This window comes from Salvelinus alpinus, chromosome 13 (genome assembly GCF_045679555.1).
Source record: "Salvelinus alpinus chromosome 13, SLU_Salpinus.1, whole genome shotgun sequence".
Lineage (NCBI taxonomy): Eukaryota > Metazoa > Chordata > Actinopteri > Salmoniformes > Salmonidae > Salvelinus > Salvelinus alpinus.
In genome coordinates, this window is record NC_092098.1 from 51,924,601 (window position 1) to 51,950,993 (window position 26,393).

Here is a 26,393-nt window from a genome sequence, read left to right on the forward strand (position 1 = left end):
TGTGTTTCACAAACATATTTCAAGCAGAGTGACGAAGCAAGTATTTTCAAATAGAGGACTCTGGTATAGAAATCAAGTATACTCTTATGTAACCTGCACTTATGTTGACATGGGTGTAACCTATGTATGAATATATGAATAACAAGAATATTCACAAAACACCAAAGCAGAATGTACAATCCCCCCCCCCCCCCCCGTTATAACATAAAATAACATTGTGAACTTAAACTAATATATTTTTATTTCTTACCAAACATTAGTTTTTATAATGTCAATACCTAACCCATCGCAGTAAAGGGAATGGTATGTTACAATACATGTCATAACACAGTAGAACATTATAATATGGTGAATACTGTATGGCAATAAACAGTGAATGTAATATAAAACATTGCTACATAAGCACTACCTAAAAAGGCTTTTGAATGTATTGCAATGCAAAACGAAAAGCTCTTTGCTTTTTGACTAGATACGCAACTATTGTTTCTGTGTTCAGAAACTATAATGCATGTACTTTGATGCGCAGGTGTACATACTGTATACAACCGTCAAACAGAAATTGAGTATCGATTGTAGTGATTATACCTGTGGCAGATATAGCAGATTTAAATACGTGTTTGTTTTTTTCTCCAAAATACAAGTTACAGAATGTTATTTGTTAAGAGGATTCATTTTTATATTTGTTCAAAAGATCTGATTAGTTGTTATGGGCTACGCTAGCATGCATTTACTTAAACATCTCAAACTGAAAGGCAGAAAACATCTGATTCTTTGGTTAAGATGATACAATACTGTAGATTGATTTGAACATAGTAGTACCCTATGTCATCATTATTCAATTAAAAAATGAAGAATTTATTTTACATCCAAATGCAACTAATCTCTCCAATGGACAAAGCATAAATTATTGTGTGGGTCTTCAATGAGAAGGCCTCAAGTGCTGTACACAATTCAATAATAAACATGATCATATTTGAAAGAATAGTATTATTTTATGATGTAAAGCAATTTGTTACTTGTATTGAAAAGCACTATACAAGTTGTTGTTATTATTATTATTATTATTCTTCAAGATGGTGATAGAGAATAAATCATAACACAAAACATTGCACTGACACTATCCTTGCTCCGAGGTAAAACAGGGAAAAAATACCAAGTTAGAGGAAGTGTTTCAGGTATTTACAAAACACAATAACCCAGCCATTCCCATAAGAAGCCGCCCCCCAAAAAATATCCCCTACTCAAATATACCTTGACTCTCCATAACATCCCATGTGTTCCCCTCAGAAATCACAGCACAAAAAAAACTATGAAGCAAGTATGCCTCTATTATTTTAACTGCATGGAAATGTTAATATGTCATTGGGAATACAGTGACATGTACTATATTGATGTGTATTCTTCATAGTTGTCAAAAAATGATCAATAATTCCAAAAGTAAATCAAAACGTAACAGGTAAACAACACTCCGCACCTATAGAGACACTAGTTGCTGATTGTCTGATATTCAAATTACAAGGCAAATAATAATTCAAATGGTGTAAAATGTTGTGTTTTAGTACGAAGGGGAACCCAACGAAACGGACTGGAGGATCTCTTCCTGTGAGGAATTGTGCTGGCATATTTGGTGTAGTACTAGACCAACACATACAGACACCACTGTGACACCAGCAACAGGTCACATTCAGTAGTCAAAACGTTCTGGAACCTAGCAGATAGAAATAAAACGTTCTGGAACCTAGCAGATAAAAATAAAACGTTCTGGAACCTAGCAGATAGAAATAAAACGTTCTGGAACCTAGCAGATAAAAATAGAGCTGACACAATGCCTTGTTCTACATGTCAGAGAGGCGTGTTTGTTCTACATGCTGTTTTTCTATCTGAACGTTGAACAACGTCCTGCTGAACGCACCCCCAGGCCATGTTAGTCACGTGTTGACCTATTAATAGAGTGGTTCATATGAAACAATAGTTTGCTGTGCAGCCGTAATAGAAACCATGTCAATACATTCTGAGATACATAGCACCTTCAGGATCTGTTGATTTTAAAACAATAGCCAGTTCACAGTATAAAACATTCTACAGAGACTTTGTAGTAGGACAGCCTCAATACGTAGCCATTCTGACAGTAACAACAAAGACTGACCATCTGCTGTGATTTGTATCAACAATGTTATACCCCATGTTCAAATTCAAATATAGATTAATTTGTGTAGACTCATAACATCCTAATTAAGGGATAGTTCTGTTTTTTGTTTTGTTTTGTTTTTTACTGTTAACATCAGCATAAAATTCATACTGTATTAGTTCATTGAGAAAAGACACTGCAAACAATAGAGATTGGATTAACAGGAATCATGTTCTTAGGTGAATTACAGTTCTGTGGAGGAAATTCAGTGGAAAATAATATGTTCACTTTCTCATGTCAAACAATAACTACTCTAGTGTACCTGTACACCCGTAGTTCTTCATCACATGATGTATAAGCTATACCTATATCACATACACTGAGAATAACAACAAAAGATTAAGAACACCTGCTCTTTCCATTACCTAGACTGACCAGGTGAATCCAGGTGAAAGCTATGATTCCTTATTGGTGTCACTTGTTAAACCTACTTGAAATCAGTGTAGATGAATGGGAGGAGACAGGTTAAAGAAGGATTTTAAAGTCTTGAGACAATTGAGACATGGATTGTGTATGTGTGCCATTCAGAGGGTGAATGGGCAAGACAAAGTGCCTTTGAACGCGGTATGGTAGTAGGTGCCAGGCACACCGGTTTGTATCAAGAACTGCAACGCTGCTGAGTTTTTCACACTCAACAGTTTCCCCGTGTGTATCAAGAATGGTCCACCACCTAAAGGGCATCCAGACAACTTGACACGACTGTCGGAAGCATTGAAGTCAACATGGGCCAGCATCCCCGTGGAATGCTTTCGACACCTTGTAGAGTCCATGCCCCGATGAATTGAGGCTGTTCTGAGGGCAAAAGGGAGGGGGGCAACTCAATATTAGGAAGGTGTTCCTTATGTTTTGTCCACTCAGTGTAGTGTATAAGCTATACTCTATATTACAAAGAAATCCGGTTTGGATAGAAACATGCACACTGAGGCACATGCCAGTAATAGTACATCTGTACACTCAACCAGGGAAACGGTACAAACAACCCCTCTATTTGACAGCACTTAGGACATGCAGCCTTTTATTTCTCCAACAAGCCATGACGAAAAGTAGGACTTTACTCGTTGGTCTCCTTTTCCTTGCACGAGGGTTCGCAGAGGCTTCCTTTGTTCATCATAGTGTAGGGGAATGCTGCGGCGCTACACGTACCATAGCCTAGTTTGTTGAGGCGAGACAGGGTCTTGATACTGCCAGGGGGCCTACCAGGGCTGACCTTATATCCCGCTGCCTTGGTCGTTCCCAGGGGTCTCCCTGGGCTGGTCTTGAACCCGGCTGCCTTGGTGGTTCCTAGAGGCCTCCCTGTGCTGGTCCTGTAACCTGCTGATTTAGTGGTCCCCGAAGGTCTTCCTCTCCTTCCAGACCTCCCCGGGTTTTTCTTTTTCTTGGAGTCTTCTGGCTTTTCATTGTTCGTGATTCCAACAGCTTGGGGTTCACTGAGGCCATTCTGCCTCTGACAGGGCATTGGTTTCAGGGTGTTCTGGGGTGGCAGGGGCAGAGGGGGCAAGGTCATTTGCAAGGGAGGGGGCGGGGGAGCTTGGTAGAACTTGTTGGACTGGGCAGTGCATAGGTCAAAGTGACTGGTGGGGTGTCGACCATCTTCTGCCAGGCATGACGGCCTGCCACTCATGCAATAGTCATTGTTGTTGGTCACCTGACGCATCATCTTCTGCTGGAGAAAACAACGGGATACACGAGATGTATTGTTGATAAAAATGCAAAAACTACTTCAAATGTAATGAATAACCTTTTTACAGGTCTAATGCTACTGCAAGTTAGAGTAGACACAGGAATCCTATTCTAGTCTCATCCACAAACTAGTTGACTAGTCAGTAGTGGCATATTGTGTTTCTGCTGTTCTGTTCAAATCAATGCTGGTGTAGAATACTTCAAATGACAGACAACTTCTGTACTGCACCCATAATGAATTATTAAAGTATATAAGTATAGAATATCTTGACTCTTGTAATGGTCTGTTGTCAACATCCAATGCTAGCTTCGTTGAACGTGCAGGGGTGGTGCAGCTCGTCATGATAAAGACTCAATGTTACAATGGGAGTTAAAATGACTAGCCTTCCCACATCACAGTTGCCTAGTAATGCCTACCCTCTTTTTCAGCGAAATATATTAATCAGTTAGTTGTTCGTTGTATTTTCATTAATCCTGACACAAAAGCTTTCGTTTTCGCAACACATTTAGGAAATCACTTACCACACGCTCATATACAAGTAATATGTTCAGAAATTGATGTTTCGATAACATTAAAAACATGGCAAATTAAAGTAATTCATAAAACCAAGCAATTACTGTACCTCGATTGTTTGTGGATCATGGAAGGCAAAGGGTTAAAAATGACAGATCTTCTATCTTCAAATTCTACAGCCGATCCATTTTTCGTAGATCACAATCGATCGATTACTATTACTAAATCGATAACGCCTTTTGTCAGAGGTGCAAATAAATGTCGTATTTATAGGTTCGTTGTTTCGCAGGAGAGGTTTAGATGAGAAACGCAGCCATTGCCATTAAAAATTAATAAGGTACAGGGGACAGACTACGCATGCGCGATACTCCAACAGGGAATTGCAGCAACTCCAAGCAAATTATGATTTACATTTTCATCGTGTTTACACCCGTTCTTGAATACATTCGCAATTGTAATATCAACTAATTTCTTCACAATATCAATTTGTTCTATTATTTGCATTCGCAGTAAAGCTACGTCATACACTATTTCTCCAAAGACCGAAACACTATTTGGAAAGTAGCAATATGATCAACGGACCATGAAATAGTTTCAACTACTTTTTCTGCAGACTAAATAATTTAGTCCAAAATAAAAAATCCGTTGTGCTGGTTCTTTCCACAGTAGGTATGGCACAGTGCTATATTAACCAGACCATCCCCTGGCACAGTGCTATATTAACCAGACCATCCCCTGGCATGGCACAGTGCTATACGTAATTATTAAGCAATCAAGGTTACAGTACTTACACAAACCTCCATTGTCGTCATGGTTATGCTTGAATTCTGTCAATAGGTTTTCATCTTGTTGTTCACATATAATATGCCCTGTTTTTTAAGCCACTCAAAACCCAAATCATAGCCTGATAGGATTGTCACTACAATGTATAGAACACCAAATCCAGATGTAACACACAAACCATTGGTGTATAATTTATCTAACAGAGACCAGTGACATGTTCCTTGCCAACACATTGTTTTATTAGAGAGGGAAAGAAGTAAAAACACATTACATCATTCAAGGGCTGTTTAAAAAAAATAATAATAATCAACGTGTGATTCCTTACTTGTTCAGATGACTGCAGACCAGTGACCCAAAATGTTATTTTACACACAGAAATAATACAGGATCTAGAACTACTTATGCTTAATGTTTAAGGACAAAAAATAAGCAAACGTTTGAATCATGGTGGTAGAGAACCCGTTACATTTCAGCTGGTATATTATAGAACGGATATGAGATACATTTCGCGCCGTGAAACCAAAAACAAATCACGACTAAATCTCCACTTAAAGTAGAGAGGAAAAGAGAAAGTACTCTCACAAGAACAATCCCTTCTGGAGGTCACTAGTCTTACAGTGAAACAATATATACTAATACATTCTGAAACAAATATGATGAAGCGTTGGAGAAAGAAGTCACTGTGTCTGAGCCCAATCCCATCGTCACTACAAGACCTTGTATCTTCCTTTGCTGGTGGGTTGGTAGGAGTTTTGCTAAAATGAGAGAGAACATTTTTTAAGCAATGAGAAACATTTTTTCCCCCTCACTAAGTTAATTACCTTCAGTACTTTTAATACATTCAACTTTTATTACTGGTGTTCATACAATGATGCAACCAACATGTAGACTGACACGAATGATTATAGAATGATTCCCTAGGCCTAGCATCAGTAATTAGATAGATAGATCTGAGATAACAGAACCATACATATGGATTCTATTTCTATGGACAGAACTTACTAATCTGATAAGCTCCTCCTTGATGAGCCGAGTGATCTCAGCCTTGGCCTTCGTAACGGCCAGCTCATTTGCACCTGTCAATCGAATACGTCAAAATATTACGACAAGTGACAACAACAACTCACTACTGCTAACATGCAACACTCAACTCTCCAACATTGGTAAAGACTTGAAGTGGTCATTGCAAGTAGAATAGCCGCTTACTCTCAATAGCCAGGTAGATCTTGCGTTCTCCTTCTTTGGGCTCTTTGCCTGGAGGGAAGTAGGTTCCTCTGATGGTGATGGCTGCCTCAGAGTATTCTCCGATCCTCTGTAGGGCCTCCTTAGACGTGACCTTCCACCTCGCAGTCTGGTGGAACACAGGAAACAGACATTAAAACATCTTCCTGTTCGCTTAGGCCGTATTTACAAAGCGTCTCTGAGTAAGTGCTGATCTAGGATCAGTTTTGCATTTTTTTAAGATCATAATGAATAATATTATATGGACAGATCCTAGATCAGCACTCCTACTGAGACGCTTTGTGAGGTCAGTACCACCTCACACTTGTGGGATAAACTACTTACACCACAATCACTTTGCCCTATCAACAAACAAATGTCAATCAAATGTGACTTGTTTCAGGAAACTAGGCGTATGTCGCAAGCCACTACTTCACAGGAGAGGCATTTGAACGTAAAACTTTTTTGTTGTTGATCTAAATGCGTTTTTTTGTTGTTGCAGAAATGCCTTCAGGAATATGGGAACTTTCATGTGCCTTAACACACTTCTATATCATCTGTAAATACGAATAAAATAGTTCAATTACAAGCCTAGTTGGTTTAGCCAAGGAAAAAGATCCGGAATCTTCCCGCTAGCCATGATTGGCTGAGATAATGGATGGGCTGGACATGCCGAGAGATGAGTTCGTATTGGTCTGTCATGTAGCATGCATCTGTCTATAACATGAGCTGCTCAGTATGTGTAGGTACTCCTTTCTAACGTGGCTTTTTTTTTGAAAGACATCACGAAGAATTGCAAAAGTGTTACTAATGCTCTCCACTTTCTAGAAAACGAACGTGCTATGCCGACTCTTAAAATGAATCAGACGATGAGGAAATCCCTGATTTGGCAAAAAAAGAAAAAAAGTTGTCATTGAACCAAACATTGTGGTCTTCTGAAACACGGATCAACAATGTTGTTGTCACGGAAGAAATCAGCGGAATGCCCGGTGGAAGCAGAGTATGAGGGAAATTCTGCCGTTTGATTGCAAATATGCGAAGGGAGTCGAAAAGAGAACACACAGAAGGCTGTTGTATAAAACTCTTGTCTTTTCAAATGAAGGGCAAGAAGCGTTCATACATGTATACGGGTAAGAGTCTATCTAGCTACATTTTCAGATATTATACATTTCTTATTTTGTCAGAAAGTAATTTAAAATTGCAAGTTAAAGCGTACTGTTGGCTTGCTAGCTAATGTTATCTGGCTGGCTCGTTAGATAATTTTACGTGTTTGATCTGTGCAGTAATATTATTTGTATCTCAGAAATCCATTTGCGTTGCTAGTTATAGCCTAATGTTAGCTAGCTAACATTGAAACTAGTCGGTTAGCTTTAGCTACTTGTAGATTCATGCATGGTAGTAACGTTATGAGTTGGAATTATGGTTCATTGTTTAGCTAGCTAGCTACATGTCTAAAAAAAAAAAAGACTCCACTATGCAAGTAACCATTTCACTGTACCGTTCACACCTTCTGCATCCTGTGCATGTGACAAAAACGTTGATTTTATTTGATATAGGGTGTGTTTACCAGAGACAGTAATGTGAAGAACATGACCTGCACCAAAGTCAAATTAGGATATAACGTTAGGCCACCGAGACAGTGTCCAAGTTATACAATTCTCATGTCGAAAGCCCTGCTTTAATTTCGTCACACTCACAACCGTAAGCTATTTTCTGTAATTAGCTCGCCATTAACTTGTAAATATTGTTATGAGATTATTTTCCTGTAATGATGAATAACAATTTGCCGAAGTTCAGATGATGTTGTCAGCTATGATATGGTCATTATTTGAACAGGCTAGCCATCTAACTTAACGTTAGCTAGCTAGCTAACTAACTAACATGCTAGAAACGAACCAAAACATAATTTAGAAAGTTGCATTTAGTTGCCTGGTTTGTTAGACTGACATCTACTAAATTCCTTTTTAAAACAGATGGGTTTATTGGTGTTAAAATACAACAGTTATAATATTTTGGACCACCAGCCAGCTGATGTCATGCATGTTTTTGTGTTTATACTTTTTCCAAAATGACAAGTTTGATGTTGGACGACAACAGAATGTTCATGTCACTACGACAACCGTCTACAGACATGTTAATAGATGTAGTATAAACCAGCCTTTAGTCTTGAAATCTTTGGATGTTTAGTACAGTATCGTATCCACTCTGTGAAGCCTCACATGTCAACCCTTAAAGAGATAGGTGAGGCTAAGGCTTAAGAGGGTGTGAACGATGCTGAATGGATGTAGACAAAGAGCTCTCCAATAGGTGTACCAAAACAAGTTTATCAACTTTCAAAGCAGAATTACTTTCCCCTTATTCCTCAACTGTACGATATACCATTTTCTAACTCTGAGTCTCTACATTAAATCTAATGTAAAAAATAATAATAATAATCAAATTTTGCTACATAAGACCGAATCGAGCCGGTCGGTCACAAATACGAATAAGATCTACCAGCTAGTGTTTTACCGTAAGCTCCGTCCGTCAAGGAACAGACATGGTAAATAGACCATTCAATGTTCAACTGAAAGAGAATCAGCATGATAAAGTAATGCATAGTTCATATAGAAAATGGTGAATACCTTTCATTTAGAGATTCAATGAGCAGTCCTCCACCTACACCCTAGTGTTAAGTCCCAAAGACAACATATTCCCTATGTAGTTTACTACCATTGACCAGGGCACATAAAACAGTAGTGCACTGTCTAGGGATTAGGGATTAGGGTAAAAGTAGTGCACTGTCTAGGGATTAGGGTAAAAGTAGTGCACTGTCTAGGGATTAGGGTAAAAGTAGTGCACTGTCTAGGGATTAGGGTAAAAGTAGTGCACTGTCTAGGGATTAGGGTAAAAGTAGTGCACTGTCTAGGGATTAGGGTGGCATTTGGGATGCAACCCATATAAAAACTGACCTGAGGGAAATCATTGATTTCCAGCTCCTCTTCGTATCTCTTGACGGTCTCGGCCTGTTCAGCCGCCTGCCTCTCCTCCTCCAGCTTCTCCACAGGGATGTAGTTGAGCTTGGCGTTGATCTTCTCAGCCAGCTGCTCGGCGATGGTCTTAGCCGAGACGGAGGGGGCCATGATGGTGCCTCCTCTCAGGATGGCATTGGTGGCCTGTTGCATCACATCCTGTCCAGAAAGAGAGCAATGGATTATGTCAGGACGGAAGGTTGAAGACTACTAAAAGTCACACAGAAACACAAACCCACCCACACCCACCTGAGCCTCAGCCCCCAAGTTCTTCTGGGCGTTGATCCTGAGAGCCAGTCTCTTGGCCATCTCCAGTTTCTGGATGTTTCCAGCAGAGGGGGCGCCGAGATTGGCTAGGCCCCCTGCTGCTGCAGCCGCCACGGCCGCAGCGCTGGGCGGCCCTCCCCCGGGAGCCGACAGATCCTTCACCCTCTTCTTGGAGTTGAACATGCTCTCGATCTGCTCATCAATCTGTAAGGACAGGGGTGAGATATTGTGTCAATATAGTACATATTCTATGAGGTTTTAGAAATGTATTGTTTGACCCACAACGGAGGGGATGCGATATACATTATCAAGAGTCTGGAACCAGGTGAGTGTTCCCTACATAACCCTAGTCTGGAACCAGGTGAGTGTTCCCTACATAACCCTCTATAACCCTAGTCTGGAACCAGGTGAGTGTTCCCTACATAACCCTCTATAACCCTAGTCTGGAACCAGGTGAGTGTTCCCTACATAACCCTCTATAACCCTAGCCTGGAACCAGGTGAGTGTTCCCTACATAACCCTCTATAACCCTAGTCTGGAACCAGGTGAGTGTTCCCTACATAACCCTCTATAACCCTAGTCTGGAACCAGGTGAGTGTTCCCTACATAACCCTCTATAACCCTAGTCTGGAACCAGGTGAGTGTTCCCTATATAACCCTAGTCTGGAAACAGGTGAGTGTTCCCTACATAACCCTAGTCTGGAAACAGGTGAGTGTTCCCAACATAACCCTCTATAACCCTAGTCTGGAACCAGGTGAGTGTTCCCTATATAACCCTAGTCTGGAACCAGGTGAGTGTTCCCTCTATAACCCTAGTCTGGAAACAGGTGAGTATTCCCTACATAACCCTAGTCTGGAACCAGGTGAGCGTTCCCTACATAACCCTCTATAACCCTAGTCTGGAACCAGGTGAGTGTTCCCTCTATAACCCTAGTCTGGAACAGATCAGAACCTGTACTCACATCCAGGGCCCTAGCTACACGATCAGAACCTGTACTCACATCCAGGGCCCTAGCTACACGATCAGAACCTGTACTCACATCCAGGGCCCTAGCTACACGATCAGAACCTGTACTCACATCCAGGGCCCTAGCTACACGATCAGAACCTGTACTCACATCCAGGGCCCTAGCTACACGATCAGAACCTGTACTCACATCCAGGGCCCTAGCTACACGATCAGAACCTGTACTCACATCCAGGGCCCTAGCTACACGATCAGAACCTGTACTCACATCCAGGGCCCTAGCTACACGATCAGAACCTGTACTCACATCCAGGGCCCTAGCTACACGATCAGAACCTGTACTCACATCCAGGGCCCTAGCTACACGATCAGAACCTGTACTCACATCCAGGGCTCCATCCTCGTCATCAGAGTCCTGCAGACCCAGAGCAGCCTTCTGCAGCTTCTTCCTCTCGTTGGCCAGGGCATGCTCCGTCTCGTCAAACTTGAAGCCCTTCCCTGAGAACCCGCTGCTGCTCTTGATGCTTTTACCCTCCTGGGGAAAGAAAAGGCCGTTATAGAGAGGGTGTGTTACATTCACCTACTGATGACACAGTGCTAGCAGCAATGGGAAGTAAGCCAGGGACAAAACCGGTCTAATCTTGTTGAATAGGAGTTGAAGAAATTAAAAAAGGACACAGAATATAATATTGAATTCGTCGCTGAAAATCATCAGCTCTAATGCACAGTTTTTTTGCAGGGCACACATTCTGCATACAAAGACCGGGTAGCTTCCACGACAACACCGGAACAGCACTACTTCCTCTTACCGCTTGCCGTTGGTTTTTGAAGGACAGCCACAGCTGCTCCAGCTCCTTGGGCACAGGGGACCCTGAGAGCTCCAGGGCCTTGATGATGTCCCCAGCGTAGCGTGCCTGCTCATCTGTGATGAAGGTGTAGGCAAAGCCCTGGGACACAACAAATCAGGGTGGTTTTAAAATTAGGGTTGTAACGGTACACGTATTTGTTCCTGAACCGTTTAGTTACGGGACCTGGGTTTGGTCCTCGCGGTGAACCCCGAAAAAATACTTAACATATGTAAACAATTAAAACACTAGGCCTATGCCTTCCACTGAAATGTGTCTTCCGCAGGCGATGCATGCCTCGTGTAAATCTGAGCTGGGAAAAAAAAAAACATTTCAGGCTATTCCCATTAAAACTACTAAAGCCTATGCAGACATCGTAATCAAAATTCAAGACTTAAATTGTCGCATTTCAAAACTGTTCTTTTGTAAGGCGCAGCGGGGAACTAGTTCTGTACGATGGAGAGTGGTGGGCTGGATAAACCAGGAGGATTCTCCATCATCGTTTAAATATCCAGTTTGGGAAAAAAAATTTGCTTCCCAAGTAGATTACAATGGCGATGGACAGAGAGAGTATGTCACCACTGCTCCTATGCAGATGCCAACACCTCAAACATGGTGACGCTATCATTTTTTGCCCAGTGATTTGTTCCATTTTAGTGATCAGAATTCCTGGAATTCTTGATAAACAAGTAACAACAACTAATTCGTTTGATGGACTACTAGACTATCCTACAGGACCACTACTCACTTTGTTCCCGGCTCTCCCTGTACGTCCAGCCCTGTGGACATAGTCCTCGTAGTGGTTGGGACAGTTGTAGTTGACGACCAGGATCAACTGCTTGATGTCCAGCCCCCTGGCTGCCACAGAGGTGGCCACCATTAGCCGACACGCCCCGTTCTTAAAATCATTGATGACGCTGTCTCTGTCGTACTGGTCAATGCCTACAGGGAGGGGACGGAGATAAACAAACGCTTGTTATCAAATGATATAGTTCAAAACAACTAACATGATAGAGGCGAAATGTTTATCTGCCATAAACATAGTTTAATTAGAAGATATAATAAGGAAAATGGTCTAGGACACTGGTTACTTTCAAACCCTGCACTAACTCAACTTATTTTACCAGGTAAGTTGACTGAGAACACGTTCTCATTTACAGCAACGACCTGGGGATTAGTTACAGGGGAGAGGAGGGGGATGAATGAGCCAATTGTAAGCTGGGGATGATGAGCTCAGCCCGGTCACTTTCAAACCCTGGACTAACTGAATGTGCTCAGCCCAGACACTTTCAAACCCTGGACTAACTCAAAATGTGTCCCAAATGCCACCCAATTCTCTACATCCGGGGTATTCAACTCAGACCCTACGAAGTCCGGAGCCGGCTCCTTTTCTGTTCTACCTGATAATTAAAAAGTGCACACACCTGGTGTCCCAGGTCCACTGTCTTCAAGGTTCAGAGTTGAGTTTGAAGGTGCAACTTAAAATGACCTACTTTTGACCAGACGACCAATGTTGTGGGTGGAGCCTCAGACTAATGAGGGCGGCAGGGTAGCCTAGTGGTTAGAGCGTTGGACTAGTAACCGAAAGGTTGCAAGTTCAAATCCCCGAGCTGACAAGGTACAAATCTGTCGTTCTGCCCCTGAACAGGCAGTTAACCCACTGTTCCTAGGCCGTCATTGAAAATAAGAATTTGTTCTTAACTGACTTGCCTAGTTAAATAAAGGTAAAAAAATAAATAAAAATAAAATGACAATAGAACACCGGTGTGTTAGTATGACATTACCTCCGTGCAGAGACATGCAGGGGTAGGAGGCCTTCATCAGGTCTTTGAGCAGCCCGTCAGCATGCTCCTGTTTGTCCACAAAGATGATGACCGAGCCTTTCTCCTGGTAATGACCAAGGATCTCTAGCAGCTTCAGGAACTTCTGGTCCTCCTCAATTACCAGCTAGACGGGAGAGAATACATGATGAGGGGAAAACATGAATGTCTGTGATAAGCGAGAAATGGCAGCAACACAAATGACCAATATGGAATATGTAAAAGATGGATGGTGGTGCTATTGACAAAATAGGAGATATATTCATGGTGAATAGTTACGGACTCAAGACAATTCCGCTTTTCATTTCTAAACAAATTCTAAAAACATAATTCCACTTTGACATTAAGGGTTATTGTGTAGGCCAGTGTCACAACATCCAAAATCTAATCCATTTTTTTTTATTTAGTAACACAAAAATGTGACATTTCTGAAGGTACCGAACAAAAAAATATAAAAATGTAAAAATGCAACATGTAAAAGTGTTGGTCCCATGTTTCATGAGTTGAAATAAAATCCCAGAAATTGTTCATACTACACAAAAAGCTTATTTATCTCAAATGTTGTGCACAAATTTGTTCACATCCCTGTTAGTGAGAATTTCTCCTTTGCCAAGATAATCCATCCAGCTGACAGGTGTGGCATATCAAGAAGCTGATTAAACAGCATGATCAATACACAGGTGCAAAGGTCACTCTAAAATGTGCCGTTTTGTCCCATAAGACAATGCTACAGATGTGTCACGTTTTGAGGGAGCTTGGAATTTGGAATGCCCAACTGCAGGAATGCCCACCAGAGCTGTTGGTATAATGTTAATTTCTCTACCATAAGCCGCCTCCAACGTTGTTTTAGAGAATTTGGCAGTACATCCAACCAGCGTCACAACCGTAAACCACGTGTAACCATGCCAGCCCAGGACCTCCATATCCGGCTTCTTTACCTGCGGGATGGCCTGAGACCAACCACCCCGGACAGCTGATGAAACGGTGGGTTTGCACAACCGAAGAATTTCTGCACAAACTTTCAAAAACCGTCTCGGGGAAGTTCATCAGCGTGCTCGTCGTCCTCACCAGGGTCTTGACTGCAGTTTGGTGTCGTAACTCACTTCAGTGGGCAAATGCTTTTTTCTTGAGCGAATGTTCAGGGGGCCGGAACATAATTACAAATAATTTGTAAACTGCAAATTTTAGCCCAAACAGATATAATATTTGAATAAAAAAAACACAATTTCAAACGTTTCTTACATTGCTATACGATCACATACAGTATATACAGCATCTGTATTGTGCGTTGGAATACTCTGGAACAGATTTCCAAAATGTTAAAATCATCTAGAGCTGATTTGCTCGTGTTTTATGTCCAAAAATAAAAACTTTTTTCTTTTGCTCACAAAACTTTAGGCGCAAAATAAAATCACCGGCCTGCGGGCCGCCAGTTGCGTAACCCTGCTCTGACATGATGGTTTACATATGCTATAATATCCAGAGTAGAACAGGAGTTTTTCCTCATCACATGACTGACTAACCAGGAATAACTCCTGGCCCTATCCACAGGGCACCAAAAAGGTTAAAGAGATGGAAGACGCACCCTATTCCCTTTATAGTGCACTACCTTTGACCAGAGCCCTATGGTCCTTGGTCAAAAGTAGTGCACTATAAAAACGGTAACATTTAGGACACACAGAGAATGTAAAAGGCCAGTCTTACCACATGTTGCTCCACATCAGAGCACACCACGCTCCTGCCTCCCACCTGAACCTCGATGGGCTTGGACAGTATTCTCCTGGCCAGTGCCTCCATGGCCCGCGGGAACGTAGCCGAGAACATGACCGTCTGCCGGTCTGGACGCACGTTGTCCATGATACGCATCACCTGGGGGAAGGAACATTCCAGGAGAGGATATGACCTATTATTCTGGTGCCAGGGTCAGGTCTAACTAGCTGCTATAAACATGAATTGATGCAAGTCTATTTTCCTTAAAAAACACCTCCTTGGATTAATTATTTACAAAGGAATGATAATAACGTGTTTCTACCTGTGGCTCAAAGCCCATGTCGAACATTCTATCCGCCTCGTCCACCACCACATACGTGGATCGCCGCAGGTTTGTGACTCGACCTACACACCCAAGGAAAGTATAGTGACACAAGAAAACAAGTTAATCTCTGGAAAGTGGGCTCACCCAAAGCTTTCACACAAAGTTCCTGAACCTCCTGGTAAAATTTACCTCAACAAGCCAAAAAAATAAAAAAATAAAAATAAAAAAGGGTCTTTCCTTTTCCTAAGGCATTAAATACTTCACTTCAATTCACACAACTGCCATTTATTGTGTTCAGGCCTACTTTTAAGCGGCCAGATTATTAGGTTTCTATATTTGTCTTGTCTTGCGTACCATCTCAGGGGCACGAGGAACCTGTAAAAATGTCAGAAAACAGCCAATACAATAAAAGAGACGAGGCCACGTCAAGCACTATGTGACCGCCTTTTCACCTACAAAATGAAACAGAGAGATTACCTGGCATGTGCGGAAGGAAGGAACGCTAAACTGTCAGTTTCATTACATGTTTCTATATTTTTTAAATTTAGCATTTACACACAGTCATAAAACACTGACTTTTTAATACAGATGTAAACATATTCACACTGGTCGGACAACCATGTTCTACTTTAGGCTTCACATGTTATTCAAATCCCATACATGAGTGAAATGTCTGACTTTTTACATGACTAACAAGTAAACTTGACTTGTGGATAAAAGGTTTGTTGAAAACTTGACTTACGCCTCTGAACGTGAGGACCACCCACGAGGCAGTATCGTCTCTTCACCTACTTGTAGCTGATCATTATTCTTCAGGGAACACTTCAAAAATGGTCGGATATGATTCCCAAGGCGGTCAGATAACGTTGACAGTTTTAGTAAAAGTGGTACTGACTTGACTCTCGTACGGAAACATTTCATGCAAAGCAAGACATTTACATCTTTCTATCAGTACCTGCGTTGCTCGTGTTTTCAGGGTCAGAAAGGGACATCTCTAAGTCAAAATAATTATATCACTGGACATTGCACACACACACACTGCAGGTTTATCACATATCAGAAATCCCTATCATTATATGTTAACTGGATACAATAACACAAGAGAGCTATGAGACAAGGTGTGTCACTCACCGCTGTTGGCACCTAACATGTCAATCATTCGCCCTGGTGTGCACACAATGATCTCTGCTCCCCTCTTCAGCTCAGCAATCTGCACCACAAGCAAGAAACAAACTATTTAAAGATAACGATATTCAACCAATGTACAATCCTGTTTTGCCTTTTCCTAACTGATTACAGGGCTTGACATTTACTTGTTTAATATTGACTTGCCCAAAAGCTCAAGGTCATGTGTCGTGTCGTGTCGTGTCGCCCCCCCCCCAAAAAAGGTTTGTAACACCATGTTAATCTTTATATGATGCAAGGAACAAATGTATTACAAATCTTTTCACCAGAGAATCCGACAGAGTTGGAGGATACACTATGCCTACTGGGCTTCTCTGCATATTCAAGCCTGTCTCAAAACACAACACTGCCCCTTTAAAAGGCTCTGCTGGAGGATGGTTGGCCACACTTGGGGGCTTATCAAATATAGCAACATTACAACCAAATACTTTTTATGGCTTTAGAAAATAATTCCCTCCAGGGGCTTGAAATTAAGGGTGAACCGTTGATTTAAAATATAGACGGTTGAAAACAGACTCTGGGACGACATATCCAAAATGATTTCAACCACTGCACTTAAAAAAAAAATATTAAAAAGCAAATGAGGCTGATGCAACAGATCAGACCGTTTCGCTTAAAATGTTGATCAAGTTTTATTTCTGATATAAATCTGTTGCATCAGCCTCATCGCAAAAAAAATAATAATAATGAAAACAACTACCGGTATATGCAATTAGCAGGAAACTCCCGTTCTCAAAAGCACTCAAGGGGTTTCATGTGACCGATAAAAATATCTTGTTAGAAATTAAGTGGAGATCTAAAGATGTATCAACTAGCAGGGGTTGCTAATATGACTACTGATGCAACAATTAGCACGGGTTGCTAATATGACTACTGATGTATCAACTAGCATGGGTTGCTAATAGGACTACTGATGCAACAACTAGCATGGGTTGCTAATATGACTACTGATGCAACAACTAGCATGGGTTGCTAATATGACTACTGATGTAACAACTAGCATGGGTTGCTAATATGACTACTGATGCAACAACTAGCATGGGTTGCTAATATGACTATTCATGTAACAACTAGCATGGGTTGCTAATATGACTACTGATACAACAACTAGCATGGGTTGCTAATATGACTATTGATGCAACAACTATCACGGGTTGCTAATATGACTACTGATGTAACAACTAGCACGGGTTGCTAATATGACTATTGATGCAACAACTAGCACGGGTTGCTAATATGACTACTGATACAACAACTAGCATGGGTTGCTAATATGACTACTGATACAACAACTAGCATGGGTTGCTAATATGACTACTGATGCCACAACTAGCATGGGTTGCTAATATGACTATTGATGCAACAACTAGCATGGGTTGCTAATATGACTACTGATGTAACAACTAGCATGGGTTGCTAATATGACTACTGATACAACAACTAGCATGGGTTGCTAATATGACTACTGATGTAACAACTAGCATGGGTTGCTAATATGACTACTGATGTAACAACTAGCATGGGTTGCTAATATGACTACTGATGCAACAACTAGCATGGGTTGCTAATATGACTATTGATGCAACAACTAGCATGGGTTTCTAATATGACTACTGATGCAACAACTAGCATGGGTTGCTAATATGACTACTGATGTAACAACTAGCATGGGTTGCTAATATGACTACTGATGCAACAACTAGCATGGGTTGCTAATATGACTACTGATGCAACAACTAGCATGGGTTGCTAATATGACTACTGATGTATCAACTAGCATGGGTTGCTAATATGACTACTGATGCAACAACTAGCATGGGTTGTTAATATGACTACTGATGCAACAACTAGCATGGGTTACTAATGACTAGAAATATGCATTTGGTTGCCGGACAATAAAATAGTTAATTTGAAACCCAATAGAACATGAATGCCATGGCAACAAGCATTTAAGTGTTTATAAAATAATTCCCGTCAACATTTCTATTGTCAGATTTCAGCTAGGCTACTTTGAAACAAAGACATGTTTCATAAAATAATAAACCGTCTAGGTTTTAATATACTTAAAAAGTCTCAAAGGTTGGCGTGATTTTATGGCGCCTTCCTCATGTCGACATCGGTTTGGACATGAGGCTGTAGCCAATTTGCATATCACCAAGCCTTTTGACATATATTTTGTACATGAAAAATAGATTTGAATATTATGCCAATGTTGGCCTCTCTGATCCAATTCTGATTGGAGTAGGCTAACTGTTTGATAGTGATGTTTTTTTAAATTGTCCATTCATACACCTTAAATCTATATTCTTCTTGTCTGGCATTTATTTTACTTGTGCCAGACAAGAGAACAAGCATTAATGCTGTGTTTTTAAGTGTTGCTGCCATGCTATGGTCTTAGGTCTCTCTTTATGTACTGTTATGGTGTCTCTTGTCGTGATGTGTGTTTTGCCCTATATTTTATGTTTAATCCCAGCCCCTGTCGCCGCAGGAGGCCTTTTGCCTTCTGGTAGGCAGTCATTGTAAATAAGAATGTTCTTAACTGACTTGCCTAGTTACATTTTCTTTATTTTATTTATGTCGAGCTCTATATTATTCAAACCTACAACCCAGGATTTCTTTAAATACAATGTACTTTTTTTTTTTTATCATGGTAAATCGTAATTACAACCAGGTAACACTACTCCATGATGAGGTACTGGTTAACAATAACCCCATGACCCTACAGCGTTAGAGGAAGTGGTTCTACCTGTTCACTAATCCCAGTGCCTCCATATACACACACCACCCTCAGGTTCAGGGGCTTGGAGAACTTCTTGCACTCCTTGGTGATCTGCAGAGCCAGCTCTCTAGTGGGAGTCATGATCACAGCTGAATGGGGGAAGAGAACGGACAAATAGAACTCAGACAACATACTCTCATCGTTTATTTGCCCTTACAAAATACTTAATTGAACAGCTTTCATATCGTCTGATAGGACCCTTCTGCTCAGCAAATTAAAATAGTGATTTACACATAGAAATCAGAGACGCCGGAATTCAGGTTAATTTAGGTGTAATTGATATGGGGTGGTATGACAGAAAACAAGTAAAAAAGGGGGCCCTTACCGATGGGTCCCTCAGCCTCCTCCAGGGGCCTCTGGTCCATGATGTGACGGTACATGGGAAGGAGGAAGGCGATGGTCTTTCCACTGCCGGTCTTAGCGATGCCAATGAGATCTCTCCCAGACATGATGGCTGGAATGGCCTGAGCCTGGATGGGGGTGGGCTTCTCATAGCTGTGTCTGGAGATGTGAAGACAACATCACTTAACACACACCTATCTAGGAAGTGTATAGCAAGTGAATCACAGGCGACATCCGCACTGAGCTAAAAAGGCTAGAGCTGCCGCTTTCAAGGAGCGGGACACTAATCCGGACGCTAAGCCCTCCGACGAACCATCAAACAGGCAAAGCATTAAACTATCACGGATTACAAATGGAAACCCAACCGCGAGCTGTCCAGTGACGCAAGCCTACAAGACAAGCTAAATACCTTCTATGCTTGCGTCGATTCTAGCAACACTGAACCATCCATGAGAGCCCCAGCTGTTCCGGACGACAATGTGATCACGCTCTCCATAGCCGATGTGAGAAAAGATCTTTAAACAGGTTAACATTCACAAGGCTGCAGGGCCAGATGGATTTCCAGGACGCGTACTGTAAGCTTGTCCTGACCAGCTGTCAAGTGTCTTCACTGACATTTTCAATCTCTTCCTGACCCAGTCTGTAATACCTACATGTTTCAAGCAGACCACATTAGTCCATGTGCCCAAGAATGCCAAGGTAACCTGCCTAAATGACTAACAACTCATTACACTCTCAAAGCATTTCATGGCTACAGATGTAAAGCTGGTCATGGCTCACATCAACACCTTCATCCCAGACACCCTGGACCCAATTTGCATACTACCCTAACAGATGACAATCTCCATTGCACTCCACACTACCCTTTCCCACCCAGACAAAAGGAACACCTATGTGAGAATACTATTCATTGACTACAGTTCAGCGTTCAACACCATTGTGCCCTCAAAGCTCATCAATAAGCTAAGGACCCTGGGACTAAACACCTCCCTCTGCAACTGGATCCTGGACTTCCTGACGGGCCGCCCCCAGGTGGTGGGAAGGGAACACATCCGCCACGCTGATCCTCAACACATGGGCCCCTCAGGGGTGCATGCTTAGTCTATAGTCTGTTGTTTACGAAGTATGTGACAAATAACATTTTGATATGATCAACTGCAGATTACATAACAAATGTATGTTAAGGTCCAATTCATTTGGACCAATACGTGACTTACTTATATCTGCTACAATATTAAAAACGTTGTCTGTGACACTCACCTCTTCAGTGCACTTAGAATCTTCATAGACGTGCCACACTGAACCCATGACTTGATGGGCTTGGGACAACCCTTTCCTTTGACAGCGATTCCCTCCAGGTCCAGCCTGTGGACATTCACCTCTGTATGCATTCACCAAAAGGAAAGGAGTTAGATCAAGGATGGGCAACTTTGATAAGGGGTGGGGACACACACACAAAAACTGAACTCATCATGACGGGCTTCAGTGGCTCGCAGGTCTGCGTTAATTTCATGCAATTCTACACATTTTGCCGTGGGGGCGTAGAGAAATATTTGCAAATAAATATATGATTTCTGAGTGAGAGTGACTAACAAAGTCAATGCCACCCCAGGCTGGAAATTGGACCATGATTACTACAAGTTTAGATAGCTGGCCGCTAGACTAATTTACCAATCTACAATTTTTTTGCTAACGTGCTAATTGAGTGACTGTCAGTGACTTGACATAAGAGAAAAACTGCTGATGCGCAACCACATTTTGAAATTGCACTTTGTATATTCCACTACTCTCTCAACATTAGGTTGAGACCCCAATCGAGTTCCTAAATTGTTTTTAAAATGTGTGGGGGAGGGGAAAATCGATCCGTGGACCTACAAAAGGGGGGGCCAGTTGCTCATCCACGAGCAAAATGGACACTTGTCATTTAGAAGACAAAAGCAACAAAAAATATCCACACCAAGGTTTCCGTGTGCCGGTATTTGCCAATAAATTAAATTGGCACTGGACGGGAGAAGAAAAATCCCATTGGGAAGTGATGCTTTTTAGCCTAGTCATTGAAGGAAATACCAGTCGATGGAAATACATTTGACCGGTCAAGCTTATCCGTCTATAGGTTAATTTGCAAAACTAAGTGGAATTAAACTTGACTTACCTCCCTACATTTGCACACACTGTACATAGATTTTTTTTCTATTGTGTTATTGACTGCACATTTTTGTTGTTTTTAAATCGCACTGCTTTTCTTTATCTTGGCACGGTCGCAGTTGTAAAATGAGAACTTGTTCTCAACTGGCCTAGCTGGTTAAATAAAAGGTGAAATAAAATATATAAAAACTAGCCCGTGTAAATATTTGTTATGTATCTTATTTACACCGCATACAGATTGAGAGGAATATCTGTCAGACAGCGCGGGAGCTGCTACTACAGCATCCCAAACAGTAAATACATAGGTAGGAAGGTAGGCTTCATCCGCGCGTCACACACCACTTTGCAATGAGCTGGAGGCAGTACGCATTTTGAAAACAGATACTTAAAATTGTTTGAAACCTGAATGTTTTTACTACATATTTATGAGGCATGTTTTACCTTGCTTCAAAGTAGCCTAGCCAAAATCAGACCCTATCCGTGGAGGCAATTATTTTTTAGATATCAACTTTATTTCATTGTCCAGTAGTCAAAATGCACAATTCTAGTTATACTAGCAACCCATGCTAGTTGTTGAACATTATAGCTCCCTTCTTTCTAAATATCTGATATTTGAATGTCTGTCACAGGAAACCGCTCGCTTTTGACAACAGTGTTTTCCCGGCTGCTTTATGGAACAAACATTTAGCACGTAGCCTACTGCCTTGTGCAAATTGCTGCGCTTATAAATGTGAAGAAAGAAAAAGGTAAACCATTTTATTGGTCAGTTTGTCAAGAAAGAAAGAAACTATTCCAAACACACTCTGGGACAGTTGTGGGATGATAGATCCAAAATTCATACAACCAGTAGGCCTAGGCTACATAAAAATAAAAATAAACGTTAAAAAGCAAATGAGTCTGATGCAACAGATCAGAATGTTTAAACTAGTAATTTTGCTGTTCGTTACTCATCTTGTTGGCTGAGGAAAAGTAAACGTGGGCATCGGAATTTAATAAAGGACCACAAATTGTTGTATCCTCGATTTGCATGTTCTGTTGAGATGAATTACCATAATCTAAAATGTGATTTGTCATTCTGAGCACCGTGGTTGGACACCCTAATCAGGTTACACACCCAATGGTTATGGGTCCAGTAAATTAAAATGCTGCTGGTCAAATTTCCTGTGCCACAATTTCCTAATGGAAACCCTGCCACACACATTGGTTCGGTTTGCTTTTGGCAGAACTCGGCTAGGCGACCATCTGTGCTCATACTCCTCAAAGTCCTTTGCTTGAAAAACTAGGGGGGGAATTGTAATATTACTGTTGTTTGTCCCTTTTGAGCCACCATAGCAACAACATAGCCAGATACACTTCCTCAAAATAGTCCAAATTAATTAAAGATAAATAAAGAAATGTGATACATTTTTATCTTTTGCAAAGGACTTTAAATTTACATCTAGCTAAGATGTTTGGTGCAGCATTTCTTAAGTGAAAAAATGTGCATGAAAACTAGTCGTCTCTCATTGAATGACAAACAATTGTTGTTCTCACTCCTACTAGGATTAGTACTGTTGACTAATCACTGATGAAGGGTCGTAGACTTTGGCTACCGAACATCAACTTGCCTCAAGAAAAACATTTGTGAGCACAAACAGCCGGGCAAACTTGCAAAGACCAAAGTGGGAAAAAAACGTCACAAAAAGTATTCATGATATACATGCAAACGGTTTTGACTGGGAAGTATACGGTAAGTTTTACAGTTAGTGCAGTCAACTAAATTTTACGGGGAAAACGACCACTATCACAGTCATTGCAAATAGACCCTTCCTCCAAAAAATAAGTGTGGGTGTGAGTTAAAAAAATATATATATATACACATGTACATACCCTCTGGAGACATCTTGGCCAGCTCTGGCACCTCTACATAGAAGTCCTTGCGGTATGGTTCGTACTCAATCTTCTGGTGATCCACTGGCTCCAGCACCTTCCTCTGTTTGGTCTGGTAGCCAGTCAGGGCTGTCGCCAGATCCACTTCCTCTTCCTCTGATGAGTACTGGGAAGACAGTGACACAACATGTAGGAACCTGCTCTCTTCAGTGAGAGAACTTTGAGAGAAGTTCTTGAGACTTCTGGAAGAGAGTTTCCAGGGAGATGGACCGCGTACCAAATGGCACCCTATTCCCTACACAGTGCACTACTATAGCACCCTGTGCACTACATTTGACCCCATGAGCCCTATACATTTACACAAACAATCACAATGAGAGCATGACAGGACAAAAACTGCTTACCTCCATTGCATCCTGGTCATTCTCCATCAGCTCACCCTTCTTTTTGTGGACATTTGGTCCCCTCTTAGTTTTGCATACGGTGACAACTTTGGATACGTTTACTCCTCCCTTCTGTTTGTGTGGAGGGCAAAAAAAAAAAGTGAGATTGCATCACACACAAAAAGACCAAAGCAGCACATACTGACAGCAATGTTTCCAAAGATCTAGATAGTGTAAGTGTGAAGGAAACTATTGGGGGATGGTCTAACTTACCTTGTCGTTCCCTTTAGACTGGGGGCCCATGTTGAACTTCTTGACTTCCTCCTTGACCTCCTCCATGTAGGCGTCTAAGGTATCCAGCTCATCCTCTGCTTCCTGCTCCATGGGAGTAACCTCCTCCTCCTCTTCCTCCTCCTCCTCTTTCTTTTCCTCCTTCTCCTCTGGCCCCTTACCCTCCTCGCCTTCTTCAGGCTCTTCATCGGGAGCTGTCCCTTCCTCATCGTCATCTGAAAGGAAGAGAAGTCTGGTGAGACCCTGTATTGGCAGTTATCTAAATCAGTCTTTGAAAGTGGAAACTAATGCATTTAGGTACATCTGAAACCCACAACACAACCATGAAAAGTAGAAGTCTGAGCTTGTTTCTCACCGTCATCATCCTCCAGACTCCACTTCTTCCCCTGCTTCATCTCCTCAATCTCTCTCTTGATCTCCTCGATGTTTCCTAGGGCCTTCTTTCTTTGGTCCTCCCTCCACTTCTCCACTCGCTCCTTCCTCTTCCTCATCTCTTCCTCCAGCTTGTTCTGGTCAAAGTCTTGCTGTGGGGACAACACATAAAGAATGCACAAATATTCAACTGTCGTATTTCGGGTCAGTTTCCAAATTGCTGAACAACATCTACAGCGGAATAGGACTCACATCCTCAACAACCTCCTCTTGCTCTTCTTTGATTTTCTTCTTCTCTGCAGAGGCTTCAGGGTTGTCTTTTTCCTTGCTTTTAGACAGACTGGCAAACCAAAACAGACAAAGGAGAACAAGTTAAGGTTGGGTGTAAGTAAGATTTATTGAGGGGGGGGGTATAACCCTTTGGTAAAAACTCACGTCTCATCAGTTTTCCTGCTTTTGCTGGGGCTTGCGGATTGTGATCTGCGTCCTCGGCTCCTAGACCTTCTATTCCTGTCACGGCTCCTGGAGCGCCTCTTCTCCCGACTCCTAGAGCGTCTGGATCACATCAGCCAAATTCAATAACAATATCAGACCAGGTATTTATTTCACATTCAAAGACACACCCTTACTCTGATGACTTTGATCAATCACTCACTCTTGGTCTCTCTCTTTCACACAAAGCTCACCTGGGGCGCTTCCTGTCTCTGGACCTTGATCGGCGGCGGTCACGGCTGCGTGACCTCTCTCCCCGCCTGTTGCGGTCCCTGTCTCGGTTTCGTGAGGCAGCCCCATCATCCTTCTTGGAGCGTTTGTCTGGGGAACGGCTCTTTGATCGACTCCCGGACCGACCCCTCGATGCCGACCGTTTCCTGTAATGCCTAACAAACATTGACAAAAATTGTTTAAAACACTTCAGAAACATCAATCACTTAACTAAAACGACATATATATATTTTATGTCAGTTTTAAAAACGTCGTTAGTGCGAGAGAGTAATGCCGCGTTCAGAACAACTGGGGACTCGGAAATGTACGACTTCATTACGTTCAAGACAACTGGGAACTCTGAGGAGAAAAAAGCAAGCTCGGACTGGGAAAATCGTTTCGAACAGTCATCCAATTCAGAATTGCAAGTCGGAAACTCGGCCATCTATGCACAGATCTTTGGCCTCAGACTCCGAACGTCATGATTTGACCTCGTCCGTCCCCCCCACCGAGTTCCTAGTTTTCTTGAAAGCTCCATATACAACTGCACAGCACATGGTCAATGTGTTTTAAATAATTGTGTCGTTTGTGAATGCATTATCAAGTATTTTTACTTTGTCTATTAAGCTAACTAGCCAGCTAGCTAGATATCTATCACATTCAATGGTCTGTAAACGTTAGCTAGCTTATTAGCTAGCGCGTTGGATCAACGTTGCAGACTTGATAGCTAGCTCGGTTTTTTTAATCCTTCAAAACAGACAAAAATAATACAAGAGACCCTTAAACTCCTCACTTACCTTGACTCGCGCCCCATATTTACGTTGAGTCCTCAAAGATATTAAATATCAATGTTTTATTGTTAAACTTTGTGCATTTGTTTTCATGCGTGATCACGTTAGCTGTTTCCTGGAACGTAATCAAAAAGTGACCGTTCTTCTTAGATTACGTAGCTGCATTGAATGTGTGCGCCTCTAGTGGTGGGATGATTATTTTA

At 41.7% G+C, this 26,393-nt stretch overlaps 2 protein-coding genes across 3 annotated transcripts; both read right to left on the reverse strand.

The window, feature by feature from the left end:
• Window positions 1-3,103: 3,103 nt before the first annotated feature.
• Window positions 3,104-4,723, reverse strand: LOC139537893 (UPF0461 protein C5orf24 homolog). Of its 2 annotated transcripts, none has more exons than XM_071339777.1 (2): window positions 4,492-4,723; window positions 3,104-3,848 (listed from the first exon to the last, which is right to left on the reverse strand). In XM_071339777.1, exon 2 carries the CDS (start codon window positions 3,843-3,845, stop codon window positions 3,240-3,242), a length of 606 nt encoding a protein of 201 aa, XP_071195878.1. In that variant the 5' UTR covers window positions 3,846-3,848; window positions 4,492-4,723; the 3' UTR covers window positions 3,104-3,239. The 2 variants fall into 2 exon arrangements, with proteins under 2 accessions (XP_071195878.1, XP_071195879.1); XM_071339778.1 differs by having other exon boundaries at window positions 3,104-3,851.
• Window positions 4,724-5,382: 659 nt separating this feature from the next.
• On the reverse strand, window positions 5,383-26,340 carry ddx46 (DEAD (Asp-Glu-Ala-Asp) box polypeptide 46). Its single transcript, XM_071339786.1, has 23 exons — window positions 26,197-26,340; window positions 25,384-25,575; window positions 25,133-25,252; window positions 24,950-25,037; window positions 24,681-24,849; window positions 24,308-24,540; window positions 24,056-24,166; window positions 23,652-23,817; window positions 20,898-21,018; window positions 19,621-19,796; window positions 19,263-19,384; window positions 16,463-16,541; window positions 15,329-15,411; window positions 15,001-15,165; window positions 13,261-13,423; window positions 12,225-12,418; window positions 11,441-11,578; window positions 11,017-11,166; window positions 9,647-9,868; window positions 9,338-9,556; window positions 6,372-6,516; window positions 6,168-6,241; window positions 5,383-5,920 (listed from the first exon to the last, which is right to left on the reverse strand). The coding sequence occupies exons 1-23, from the start codon at window positions 26,211-26,213 to the stop codon at window positions 5,873-5,875; spliced, it is 3,195 nt and encodes a 1,064-aa protein (XP_071195887.1). The 5' UTR covers window positions 26,214-26,340; the 3' UTR covers window positions 5,383-5,872.
• Between the last annotated feature and the right edge of the window lie 53 nt (window positions 26,341-26,393).

Bases quoted from the DNA above. Each gene is read 5' to 3' on its own strand.
- LOC139537893 (XM_071339777.1), bottom strand. From the start codon at position 3,845: ATGATGCGTCAGGTGACCAACAACAATGACTATTGCATGAGTGGCAGG.
- ddx46 (XM_071339786.1), bottom strand. The intron at 24,167-24,307 runs GTAAGTTAGACC...CCACACAAACAG, and splicing joins AGTCTAAAGGGAACGACAAG to AAGGGAGGAGTAAACGTATC. The intron at 9,869-11,016 runs GTGAGTACAGGT...CTGTCCTTACAG, and splicing joins ACGAGGATGGAGCCCTGGAT to ATTGATGAGCAGATCGAGAG.